This window comes from Bubalus bubalis, chromosome 1 (assembly GCF_019923935.1).
Source record: "Bubalus bubalis isolate 160015118507 breed Murrah chromosome 1, NDDB_SH_1, whole genome shotgun sequence".
In the NCBI taxonomy this organism is placed as follows: Eukaryota; Metazoa; Chordata; class Mammalia; order Artiodactyla; family Bovidae; genus Bubalus; species Bubalus bubalis.
Window position 1 is genome coordinate 82,469,027 of NC_059157.1, and position 12,800 is coordinate 82,481,826.

Below are 12,800 nucleotides of genomic sequence, written 5' to 3' on the forward strand. Positions count from 1 at the left end.
GTCAGATGGATTCTAGTTCAGTTCTTATTACTTTAGTTTTTCACAAATGCCTTCACATCGTGCCATTCTGCCTCAGATTTTCCCTCCTTCACACTCAGCAGTGGTTCTCCAATGTCAGGGATCAAAATGATCACCTGGGGAGCTTGTCACATTGCAAGTTCATGGGTTCCCACTTCAGATATTCAGATTCCATGAGTCTATGGTGGGCAGAAGTGATGCGCTACTTTTAATAAGTATTCCAGGTACTTTAGGAGCAGGTAAGCCCTAAACCACAGGTAGAAACACTGCTCAATGCTATCAGTAATTTCCTAAAACTCATATGATCCAGCTCTTACTTGCTGAAATACTTTTTGTGTCTCTCTTTCATCTAGAATATATTGTAAAATCATTGTCATAGATTGTCTGTAGTTTCCAATCTGCCTTTGGAAGAACATGTCCTAGCACTCTGTCCCCCCTAAACCCGCCTCCCCCAACCCTGGCCCCTTTTCTTCTCTGTCTCCTGGCTCTTATTGTATCACATGTGCTCTTTGCTCTATTCATGCCAAATGCTTGCCTTGGCCCTGACTTGGAGACTATTCTGATTTTGTTTATGTTCCATCTTCTTGCATGCAGTGCCTTCCGAACCATTCTTCAATCATCCAATTCCTACTCATCCTTCAAACTACACCTCAGTTATTATCATCATTATTTATTTATTTTGTCGAGGCTTTTCCTGAATGGGCTGCCCACACCTCTATCCCTCCTCTAACTACTTTAGCCAAATTCTTTGCATCCTCCTGTTTGCTGGCATCATTCCACATCTATTCAGGATGACGTTCAGATTATTGAAACTTCTTATTATCTGACAGCTCATGATCTTGAGTGTCTATAATTGAAAGATCCTATATTATTTCCTTTCTATTCCCAGGCTAGGAATTGCTTTTTACTTATTTTCGCATCACCATAGCTTCCTTCAAACATGAATGCCTCTTTCCACAGTGATAAGCAGTTTAAGTGTGAAAAGAGAAGTCGTGTGAGGGGAAGCCAGTGGACTTGGATATCAGCACACTGGCATGTTTTTCCAAAATGTTTTTAAATTGTCACTTCCAAATAAGACTTTATTTTCTTTCACGTTTCAGAAAAATTTTATCTAAATGTAGAACAATGGAAAGACTAAAGTTGTGTTGGAACTTTAAAAAATGCCCGAGTCACCACTATCTGAATCCTCTGTTCAGTATCTTTCATTATTTTCAATTCTGACAGACTTGGCACTTGAAGAGGGTTCTACAGTCTCTGGTGACATAATGTGGGAAGAAGTTAGAGATACAAAGTAACAAGGCACACACAAAAAAGTGAACAGAGTCACTCTTTTATCCTGGCTACCTCCACCCACCCAACCTCATCCCCTAATTCCAGACAGCAAACTGTTATCAGAAGCCACTTATTTAAATTCATGTGAAAATCATGTTCTCTCATTAAAATCATAGCTCTTATGAAAAGGATATCTTATTAGGAAGGCCTTTGCAATACTTATTTAGATTCTACAACCTGAAGCTCTAAAATTGATCACTGATCTTACAGCTGTCAATCTACCTTTACTTTCTAGAGTTGTGCAAGGAATGTAAGAGTCTTGTTTTCTGCTTAGAAAAGGAAAAGATAGATGAGCAGGAGACTATTTGAGTGATCATATTCTGGGCAATATTTTAAAGATAAGCAAGAAGAGTTCTCAAAATATAAATTGCAAACTTATTTGGCTGAAATAGATTGCAATTATGTTGTCCAGCAAGGAAACTGGAAAGAAGAGAAACCATTTATAACCATGGTGCAAAGTAAGTGAGAAAGTGCAAAGACACTGTTATTCAGCCTTTAGATTTGGAATGCTAAAGAAGAATTGCATCCAGCTATTATCAGATTGGAAGTGGCTGAAAAGCTAAATGCGGAGTTGTGAATTATGCATTGTTTATCTCATGGAACCCAGAGATCCTAATGCTAGATGGTGAAGGAGGGAGGGTAGTGATGTGCTGTCAAGACCTTTAGGCTTGATTTTTCTCTTATTCTTATTTATACCAATGTATAGAATGAGGGATGCCTGCTGATGCCTGCTGACCTGCAGCTAGCCCTGGGACTGGGTTTGCTCACTTCCTTAGGTTGTTGAAGCACACTTCCTAGTTTGGAAACCCAAAGTGCACTTTATACTCACTGAGATCCTGTGCCAATTCTTTTTAAAAGTCCTGATACCACCTGGTGTAGAACTGAAGAGCCTTTCTGATCTGAGGTGTGTATTAGTTCTTTCTGCACCAGAAAGGATTTGTAAAGAGTTATGATCACATTGAACACGATGAAGAAATAATCCTAATTTTTCTTTGACTACAATCAACAATGTATTTTTAAATTTTAATGCAGGGCTCCTGTTCTTTTAATAACAAACATTTCTCTGGCATTTCAGTTTCTTTTCCACTCACTGTGTCATAAGACACTCTATCAGGGTTTCTGGTTTCTTCAGGGAATTAACCTACAAGAGCGTGTATTGCAAACAATAAAATAGCTGCTTTCCCTTGAAAATAGTGTGTGTGTGTGTGGGGGGGTGTTTTTCTGTCCCCATCACTACTGTCCACCACCGCACCATCATAACTTCTGGGTTTCCTGCGCCTTCTGTGATGCAGCCGATCCCCAACCCCTTCCTCCCCAGCCCCGCGCTTTAGAGCTGTCTGCTGGGCCCCCGCGCGTGCTCCTGTCCTTCTTCAGCGCTCGCTTACGACGGCACTAGGACCCAGGGAAGTCTCTGAGCGAGGTTCGCGGAAAGGCAGCCAGACTCCTCCTTATCTCCAGTGTCAAACTTGACATCAGCCTGCGAGCGGAGCATGGTAACTTCTCCAGCAATCAGAGCGCTCCCCCTCACATCAGTGGCATGCTTCATGGAGATATGCTCCTCTCACTGCCCTCTGCACCAGCAACATGGATTGTCACCTCTCCATCCTCCTCCTTCTCAGCTGCTCTGCTCTCAAGTGCTTCGGGGAACTGACTCTCCAACCTTCCAATGAAGGTAAGCCAGGTACCGCGACGCGCACAGCCCTGCCCCGAGGGGCTAACGCTTTTCCAGGCACGTTCTCACCGAAGCGTTTTCAGGTCGCCGAGGTGCCTCTGAATAAAGCACTTTGCTCTCGGAGTAAACTAAAGGTGCTTTTATTTTCGGCTGTCTTCTAAAGCACTTTTAGAGGTAATTTTGGATTGCCTAGATTTAAAATGTGTTTTGAATCTGATACCAATTCAAGCAATTACCTTGTTTGCCCGTTTTAAGCAGAAAGAGAAAAATCCTCCAGTTTTACAACCCAGTATGTTAATTGCCAAATAGCCATGGTAGTATTTTATTTCCTAATTGTGACCATGTAGTAGTACTCTGAGAAGTTTAAAAGAATATTCTGCCCTCCTCTCTAGATTCTTTAGTATGTTTAAAGGTAATGACAGGTTGTTCCTACTTAGGATCATGGCATTTATGAATGGGCTAAAGGGAAATCGGAGTTTGTTGAAGCGCGGCTGTGTGTGCGTGTGTGTGTGTATTTATGTTTTAACTGCTGTATTGAAGTGATGTGTATCCCGCCAGGCGGTGGTTTGCTCTATGGTACAGGTTCTAATGAGCAGCATATGCCACATTAACATAAGTAATATTTGTAGGTATTACAATAAGGTTAGACTGGATTTTCTTTGTTTAAGGGCTTATGCGAATAGGAGATTATATTTAATGAATAGTGAAAATCTCCTGGGTAGGTGTAGTAAATAACTGAACAGCAAATTGAGGAAGAATGTTCATATGCAGCAAATGGTATTTCCTTAATGTTGGGTTATTTATTTTCCTCCTAATGGGCATTCATTCCTTTTCAATGAATTAAAGTGCAAGCCTAATATTAAGGACAATAATGTTTACTATAAGATTGCATGCTTAATAGACACATTGCCTTTTCCCTGTACACCTTTTGTGATCTATTCCTAATGATTTGTGAATACGATTGCTAACTCTTAAGACAAACTTTTCTGAATAATTGATCGCTTTCAAGCAACACTTACAATTTCTATTTCCTCTTAATCATTTTGAATTTATAACAATAACATTTAGTAATTTATTTTGCAATTCAGCAAAACTGAGCAACTGATGTGCAAATGCTGCATTATATATTGTGTCACTCACTAAAAATATATTGGCAAGACAGTGCCACTGTATGTTGTATATATCATTTTTAGAAAAAACAAATAAAAACTCAAGAATATTTAGCAACTTTTTAATTAAATATGAAAACTGCCTCTCATATTTGGTGACCTACTTTCAGTGCTAATAGAGCAGTTTTAATTTCATTCTTTCCTTAGTGACTGTTTTTATCAACTTGGCAGATTTCATTAAATTTTTTGTCTTTTTTATAGGGAAATTAAAAATTCTAACCTAGAAGGATCAAGAAGTTATCTTACCTTCAAGTGCATTTTTTTTTTACAAATTAAATTAAAATGTTTATTTGAAACTAATGGGCAATTATTTTTTTATGAATGAAAGGCAAGGGTAGTTATTTGTATAATGAGTAATGTATCAGTAACTTCAAATTAGTGTTTATACTTTTTGTTCCTTTGAAAAATATTAAAGTATTGATAATAGCTAGACAAACAGTAATATTATTCCCATATTGCTATGATAAATTGTATTTCTCCAGATGGAATATTTATAAACTATTTAGATAATGGATTTTAGTGAATTAATAATGCACAGGGATATAGATGAGAGTCATTATTTTTTTGTGCAAAACACAACCTTTCAGTAAATTGCAAAAGGAAAAAAGGGCCATTTAAACTCATTGATATTTATATAAAATTCATGAGTATTAATTTAATGAAGCAAGAATTAGCAAGTGCAAGTTGCTTTTAAGACACACTTTGTGTATATTTGGGTATATAGTGCATATTATTATACAGGCAGATACACATTAACAGTATGAATATAAAAAGGTTAATATATTCAGAAAACTGACATGATTACATTTAATTTGCTTGGGCAAAAGTTTATCTCTACATTGTTTATGGGACTATTCTTCACAGGTCATGTTCTATAGTAGTGTCTCTTTCTCTTCTGAGGTCATGAAGGAAAGGTTTGAAATAAAATGAATGATTTAACTTGGATAATATTTGAGTAAGATTTTAAATGTGAATATTGAATACAATAGCTTGGGACTTAGTTGTAGATTTGAACAACATGAAAAGTGAAAAATCCAAGTATGTTCTAAGATTTTTCATGTAATTTTCTAACAATGTCCTTTGAATAAAAAGCAATGCTTCTGAAAATTCATATGTTGGGTAGAAGGAATAATCATAGAATGAATCTCATTAGTACAGCTTTCTGATATTAATGTTGAAAACTGAAATACAAAATACTAGGTTGCATTTAAAATACTATGCTCAAATTATATTTCCATACTACAGAAAATTTACCAGTAAAATTTACTGGAATTTATTCTGCAATCTGTTATGAAGTTAGTCATGATAGAACTCTAAGAGAACAAGATCCAAGCCATTGAGTTAATTGCTAGGAAATATGCCACTGTGTGACTTTTTTTTAAGACTTGAGATTTGATAACCAAATATCAATTGTGAAATGCCATTAGCCCATGATAAGAGGAAAAAAGCTTAGAAAAAAGTTTAATATGAGCTTTCCTTTTTTAAATCCAGTTACAGATAACTTTCTAATATGCTATCAAGAAGATGATTCCAGATGATACTTTCTATGACTGGTCTCCTCCTTGATAATTGTTTATAATTTTGATGATCACTTAAATCAAGAATTGACCTCTGTGCTTAGACGGAAACTTTACAAAAGCTGCATGGAACTTTATTAAAATCTTTTCAGATCTGTTTACATAACACACCAAGAAAAGACTTCCAATGGGAAAACTACTACTTTTCATGACAAAACAGGATTGTTATACTTAATGTTGTTAGAGAAGTTTATATATTTGCTCCTTATACCTATCGGATGGATGGTGATAATGATAAATAAAAATAACTTTATGAAAAGGCTAAAGCTTGATATAAAGAATTGACTATTACTAGTTCAATATCATTTAGCAATGGAAAAAGCAATTTCTTTACACACTTTTCTATATTTGAAGGCTTCTGAGGCATAATTCACTGCTTATTCTTTAGTACATAATACACTTTTCAGTACGTAACACATTTTACTATCTAACTGTTTATAAGTTAATTACCTTTCACCTATAGAGCTCTTTACATTGAAAATCAGTTTTCAAAATAAAAGTCAATAAAATTCAATCTGCATATTTATATACTACTTATTTGGGGAGACTTTTATTGGAGTGTTGGGATACTGTTTGTATGAAATGTATTTCACTGGACATAAGTCACCTAACTATTGAAGATACTATGTGATTGTTTAAAGCTTAAAAGTAAAACTTAGAGATGAACACTGTATGTTTCCCTTTGAATATTAGGCAAATAATGGAGACAATATACATTTAAATAATAGATTTTTCCCTTTTTAAAAATCAGTGTGAACTGGCATCATTTTCATGTATAAACACTTATCCTCAAATAATAATACACTGACTGAAATATTTATAGAAAACTAAGCTATCATATCATTTTTATAGTTTTAAGAAGAGGGCTTACATTTGCTTTTAATGGCATTTTATCATTCTAGACTAAATAATTGAATGCATTATACATTTTTGTAACTTAATAGCTCACCTAATAGCTTGCCCCTACCTCCCCCTAACAGTTATAACTGTGCTATTTGCCTGGAGGTAGGAGAAACCTTAATTTCACTATTTTATAACCCACAACAGTTAACACTTGACCTAGGTCATTAACAGGATTATCAGCAAATTTGTTTAAGCTTTTACTGACAACCTGAATTGCTACGATAATATTTTGATTGTGCCGGAAAGAAACTTCTTGTAACCTCTCAAAATCTATCATGAAATTAATTCATTCTGAATCTATATCTTCCTAAAGACTAATATTGATAATAATAATTCAAGTGGGGAAATGTCCACTTTGATGCTCCATTCTCCTCACCCTTATATATCACACCATTCTTGCCCTTGTCATAAACAAGCAATTAAAAACTCTTAAATAGTAAATGTTCTGGCAATAACAATAGACTTACAGATACAAACCAGCTTCATTGTAACTATCAACAGTTTCGATTTTATACTTTTTTATTGATGATCTAGTTAATATCATTTTTCTGCCCATTTCAAGATATAAAGTCAATTGAATACGTTTATAACTCAAAAGCAACTAGACCTATAAAACGGAAACTACAAATAATAAAACACCATTACCCCATGTAAGACTATGGTGGCATTTTAAATCAAGTTGCCTTTCCCATGCAATGCTAGTAACTGGAAGCTACAATGAAAAGAACTTAAAATTAACATAAACATTTTAAACAAAATGTTGTGCACAATCAGAACATAAATGTATTTTTTACACTGTGTAGTCAGTTCAGAGAGTTTCATGTGAAGACTTTTATTGCTTAAGTTTAATTTTGGTTTACTTTTTGCTTGTATAAACAATTCAGTAGTTTCACCTTGACTTGTAAAAAACTTACTGTCCTTAAAGATTTAATAAGATTCTTTATTATGTCCATATATTATCCATATTTTAATATTCAAATTTTGGTATGTTCTTTAAGAGTCTGTCACTTTTGATAGTTTCTCAAAATAACTCTCTTCATGAAGACCCCTAAATGTTAAAGTTGTTTCTGAAACTCTGGAATTTTTCTGAAATAAAATATGTAATTTTTAAATATCAAATAATCAGTTACATATGCAAAGGATTTTTAAAGGCAAAACATATTTCCACAGTATATTTGATTTACTAACTTCAACGCAAATGGAAACAGCAAGAACTGTTCTTGAGAGTTACATTTTCCAAGTCGTAAAATCTTCAAGAAAATATTAATAAAACTTTCCACAAATCATCAAAACTCGATAAGTTCTTACAGACATTTACTTACTGAGAAATCTATGATGTGGGTTACCTTTGATTTTAGTCATTTTCCAATGATTTTGTTTGGCATAAATACTAGATGGAAGGCGAATATGTATTTCTTGGAAGAACACTAAGTTTTACAAATCATTTTCTGTCAAGATCCTCAATTTTACTTTTTAATGCACATTTGTCTTTAAAAAGTTTTTAATAAACCTTATTCTTTTAATTCCTGTTTGATAAAAGATTTAGAAAAACAGATGCAGGTGTCCCCTTTTTTATTCTGTTTTCAGAGATCTGGATTTTATCACCAGGGAGGGTCAGAGCAGGGCTTTTACCAAGTGCACAAGTAGCTTTCCACAGATTTTTCAAATAAAGGGATGACTGGTGGTGTAAAACATTCATTTTATTATTCATCCAAGTATACTGAAAACCAGAGTACAGAATTTATTTCTAAGAAATTTGAAGACTTTAATTTTTCTGCAATGACTTTAGAAATAAAAGCATTGTTGGACATTTATAAAATGCAAAGTATTCCAAGCCACAAATCAATCTAGGCAGACACCTCTGAGAATCAGGGTGTGGGCACATGTACACACTGGGATTTCACTCTCTGGGTCTGTTACCAGCTCCCTGGAATCAGGTAGTTCTTGGAATCTGGCAGAAGCTTTTCTCCTGGAAAACTCAAATCTGAAAGTCAACAAGTTTTAGTTTGCCTCCTACCAGCTTTATGTGAAATTTAAAAAAAAAAAAAAAAAGTGGTGGATTACAAAGAGAAAAAAAGCCTTTGCAAGAGGAAAAGAAAATAAAAAGTCGATTAAAAAGATGCAGACGTAGAGAAATGCAAAGGTTCTAAAACCAGTAATACATTTTTTGCTTAAAAGAAAAATATCGCCTCAAGCATCTGGCTAATCGGTTTTTAAATTAAATCTCTAAAAATCTGCACCTACACAAAAAAGGGTGTGTGTTTGGGGCGGGGTGGGGGTGAGGGGAGTTGGATGCTTTTGTTTCTCCTCTCAAGTTTACAGACTTTTGATTTTTTCCCCTGAAGAAAATATTTTATATAGCAAAGTTTTGAAAGTGTAAGCCAAACCCCCCTTTGGAAGTCTGGGCACATACATGTGGAGGATGGATGGAATCAAAACCAGTTCAGCAAATAAAGCCTCCAGCTTGGAGTGATGTTATTAAACTGGAAGCCCTGAGTGGGGAACCCCCTCCCTCCTTTCATTTTCTAAACCATGTCCTGCTGTTCCAGTCAAAGCAGAGGGTGAAAATCCACATAATCCAAACCAACATGATGAAGTCAGAATAAAAGGCAAGGAAAGAGGGGGGAAACAAGTGCCGGCACTGTACGAACAAACTGTGGTGAATAACCTTAGCCATGAACTGGGGCGGCCACAGGAGGAACGAAGGCGCTTCTTTTCCTTCGCATCACACCTCCTACATTTGCAAATGCAGTACTGATTAAATTTCCAGGTATGCCCTGAGAAATTTTAGCACGAAACTGAGCTTTACTGGGAGGGACAGGGGTGTGGCGACAGAGAGAGATGAACAGAGGCCCTCGAGGCCACCACACCCACCACTATGGCATCTTAACCTCAAATTATGCTCCGCCGCCGGGGCCAGGCTCTTCGGTGCGGCGGGAAAACGGAATCTCCCAACAATTCGCTACTTTTCACTCCGCATCGGATTCAAGATCGGATCAGAAAATCCCAACTCCGGGGCCACGTCCCCCAGTTCAGCTCTCGGGGTTCGGTGGGTTCTTTGTGCCCGAGCCATCTCCGCGCCAGGCAGCCAAAGCGCGCGGCCCGAGCGCTGTGAGCAGGCGCGCCCCCCGGGGGGCGGTGGACAGCGGGTACGCGCGGAGCCCCCGCGGGGGCCGGCTTCTCCCAGCCGGCGGGCGCAGGGCGCGGGGCGCTCGCGGCCGGGGCGGAGACTGGAGCCGGGCGAGCGCGAGGGCGCCAAGTTCCGCGGAAACCAGCGCCGGGCGGAGGCGGGGCAGACGAGAGGCAAACGTGCGCCCTCTGCCTGCGGCCGCGGGGCTGCCACGGCTCGGAGAGGCGGTGCCCACCTCACCACCTGGACTCCCCTCACCTGGGGAGCGCGGTAGCTCCTGGGACGGGCCGGGCAAGTCCTGAGTTTAACCACAGACTTTGACCCGAAGTCTCTGTCGCCCCCCCCCCCACCCTCTTCCCCTTTTATTCAACCTTTTCCACGTGGCGCGGTCCCCTTCCTAAGTTCCCCGCCTGCCAAGTGACAGGTGCAGGAGGAGGACTCAGTTCTCCAGGGTTCTCAGCGCTCCCTGCAGAGTTGGGAGACCAGGCCCGTTCTCTTGGGACGAGCCTGAGACGTCCGCTGTCCTGCTTGCTGCTCTCTTTCCCGACCACTTCGCTATTTGTTGAATATTTTAAAAGACCTGTCCTTTAGTTTCTGGACGATAATGAACCGTTCCCCCCCCCCCCCCCCCCCCCCCCCCAGTTTTCTTTAAAACCACCTATTAATGCCAACTGTTAAGGGCCCTCAGCGCTAGTTCACAGACCCCCATCCCCACCCTCGTGCACAATCAAAAGTTATCTGTTTTCCCCTATGCCCCCCACCACCCCGTTTGATTGACACTATTTAAAAATTATAACAGGATTTCCCACTCTTCTGATTTTGGGAGTAAGCCCGGAAAGGGCCAGAAAGGGTTTCTGGGAGCAGTGTTACCGAGGTAGGTTAGTAGTGGGGATGATGCTAAAGTTTGTGTGGTCTTCAGAACTTTAGTGTTTTTCATAAAAGAATTGTTGAAAATCCAGGGCATACCCAAACTAAATAATGGCCTCAGTGTAATGCCCCCTAATCAGAAAACACACAGAGTTCCACTGGTTGGAAAGATTTTTTCCTTACATTATCATTCAGTACTTACTGAACCTCATTTAATCTTAAAGCACCTCTAAAGAAAGTATTGTGAGGTCTCTCATTTTACAACTGAGAAAACTAAATAAACTCATCAGGCCCTCTCCTGTCTGTCTTCTGATTTTAACCTTCTATTTTTCTCCTGTACACAAATGCCTGTAAATTAAGGAGGTATCCTTCTATTCAGGAAAAGCTCTAGTTTCTCAATCTTAATCCTACTGAGGATATTAATTTGTCTTGGGACTTGCAGGGAAAACTTAGAAATACTCAGAGTATTGGAGTGAAAATTTAGACTTCAAAGTACTTTTTAAATAAATACTTTCAGGAAAGTACTTCAAAGAATACTTTGAATCTGCTGTGTTTACCCTCATAAATTATGATCATCTGGAAGAGTTAGGGACTCACTAGGAAAATAAAGAAAATTTGATGTGGACCCAGGAATAGGAGATGTGATGTGATCTGTGATGTGTTTTCTTCACACATTCCTCCTCTGTCTTCCTTTCCTGACACTCAAACTCTGCTTACCTTGGAAAGATTCTTCTCAAGAATTCCATACACAGAGAGTGTGAGGCAATTGTCACTATAACTTGGATGTGATTTTTTTTTTTTAATAAAAATGAAGCATGGATTGACTACTGGAATTGTCATAAAGGTCAGTAATGGGTGGAAGTGGAACTTGGCCTAAAAAGTAGACTTCAATTTCTGTGGAAACTTTCCCGTATATAAAAGATAATTTATAAATTACTTAAGATGAGAAAGTAAATTATAAAGATTTATCTCCTCTTTTTTAAAAACACTTGTACTGTATTTAAGTGGGGACATTGAGAAAAGGTAGCTAAACAAGAGTTTTGAAAGGTAGCAAATTAAATTGGGGGCGATTATATTTTTCGTGTAGGTATTTCAGCACATATGCTTTGCATTAATTGCTGCAATAAATTCTGTTAACCTGGCAAAGAGCAAAAATAGCATATTGATGACATCAGGCTTTCACATCAGAAAGCTGCTTTCAGTATCTTGCTTTCTTCACTGTAATGTGAAATAAAAAATTTTTCAAACCTGTTACCCTTTAGGTTCCCAATGAGTTTTCTAACCACTCAAGCTATTGGCACATTTTCCGTGAGCAAGGGCTTAACAGCAAACTTTTGTTTTCTCACTTCTGAAGGATTAGAATCAACAACTACTTTCCCTGCTATTTATTGTTATAGTTCATATATGATTTTGGAGAGCTCTCTCAAATCAAGAAAATGTAAATGTGACTTCAAAGTCTCCAAACTGAGTTGCCTCTCATTTTAAGACAAAAATTCTTGACAGATTATATAATGTGGACTGAAGCAAAGGGAGAAGCCTCGATTAATTTTATTACTGATAAGTCTAATCAATATCAGAATGGTTACATCTTGAATTTTCTATATAGTCATTAAGGGGAGGTTAATTTATTGCCTTTTAAATAATAGTTAAAGATAGATCAATAAACTTATTTTGTAAAAAAAAAAAAAAAAATAATACCCATTCCCCAACCCCCACCCCTTCTTTGATGAAAAACGAGACTTTAAAGTTTACTTTTTGCCAGTGATAAAGATAGTTGGTTTCTAATCAATATGAAATTTTGATATTTTCCACTTCAGGATGAGTAAGAGAAACAGAGAACAGCTTGTTAGTAGTTAACATATACTTCATTCCCCTATTTTCAAATGTAATTTAGCAATGAATAAAATTCTATAGATCTTAGACAGATACATTTTTTAATTTTATATGGTAGTAGTCTTCACACTGAGAAGTTAGGCTGGGCAGCTGATTTGCAATCATTTCTTTGTAGATTGAATAATCCTCTGGTTAACAGAACAACACTCTGAGGAAGTCTGTGAGCAGCCCTGTGTGAGTGTGTGCATGTATGTGACCAGCAGTATTGTCTTCTTACAAAACTCAACCATTCCCACACT

General features: G+C 37.5%; 1 protein-coding gene across 5 annotated transcripts in view; it reads left to right on the forward strand.

Moving 5' to 3' along the window:
• Positions 1–2,790: 2,790 nt before the first annotated feature.
• The window catches only part of EPHA3 (EPH receptor A3), a 411,826-nt gene continuing 401,816 nt past the window's right edge, over positions 2,791–12,800 (forward strand). The window contains exon 1 of one of the 5 annotated variants that reach the window (XM_044940608.2): positions 2,791–3,022. In XM_044940608.2, coding sequence (XP_044796543.1) covers positions 2,935–3,022 — 88 coding nt within the window. In that variant the 5' untranslated portion in view covers positions 2,791–2,934. The remainder of the gene's footprint in view (positions 3,023–12,800) is intronic. The other 4 variants (XM_044940609.2, XM_006077278.4, XM_006077277.4 and 1 more) reach the window with 4 other exon arrangements.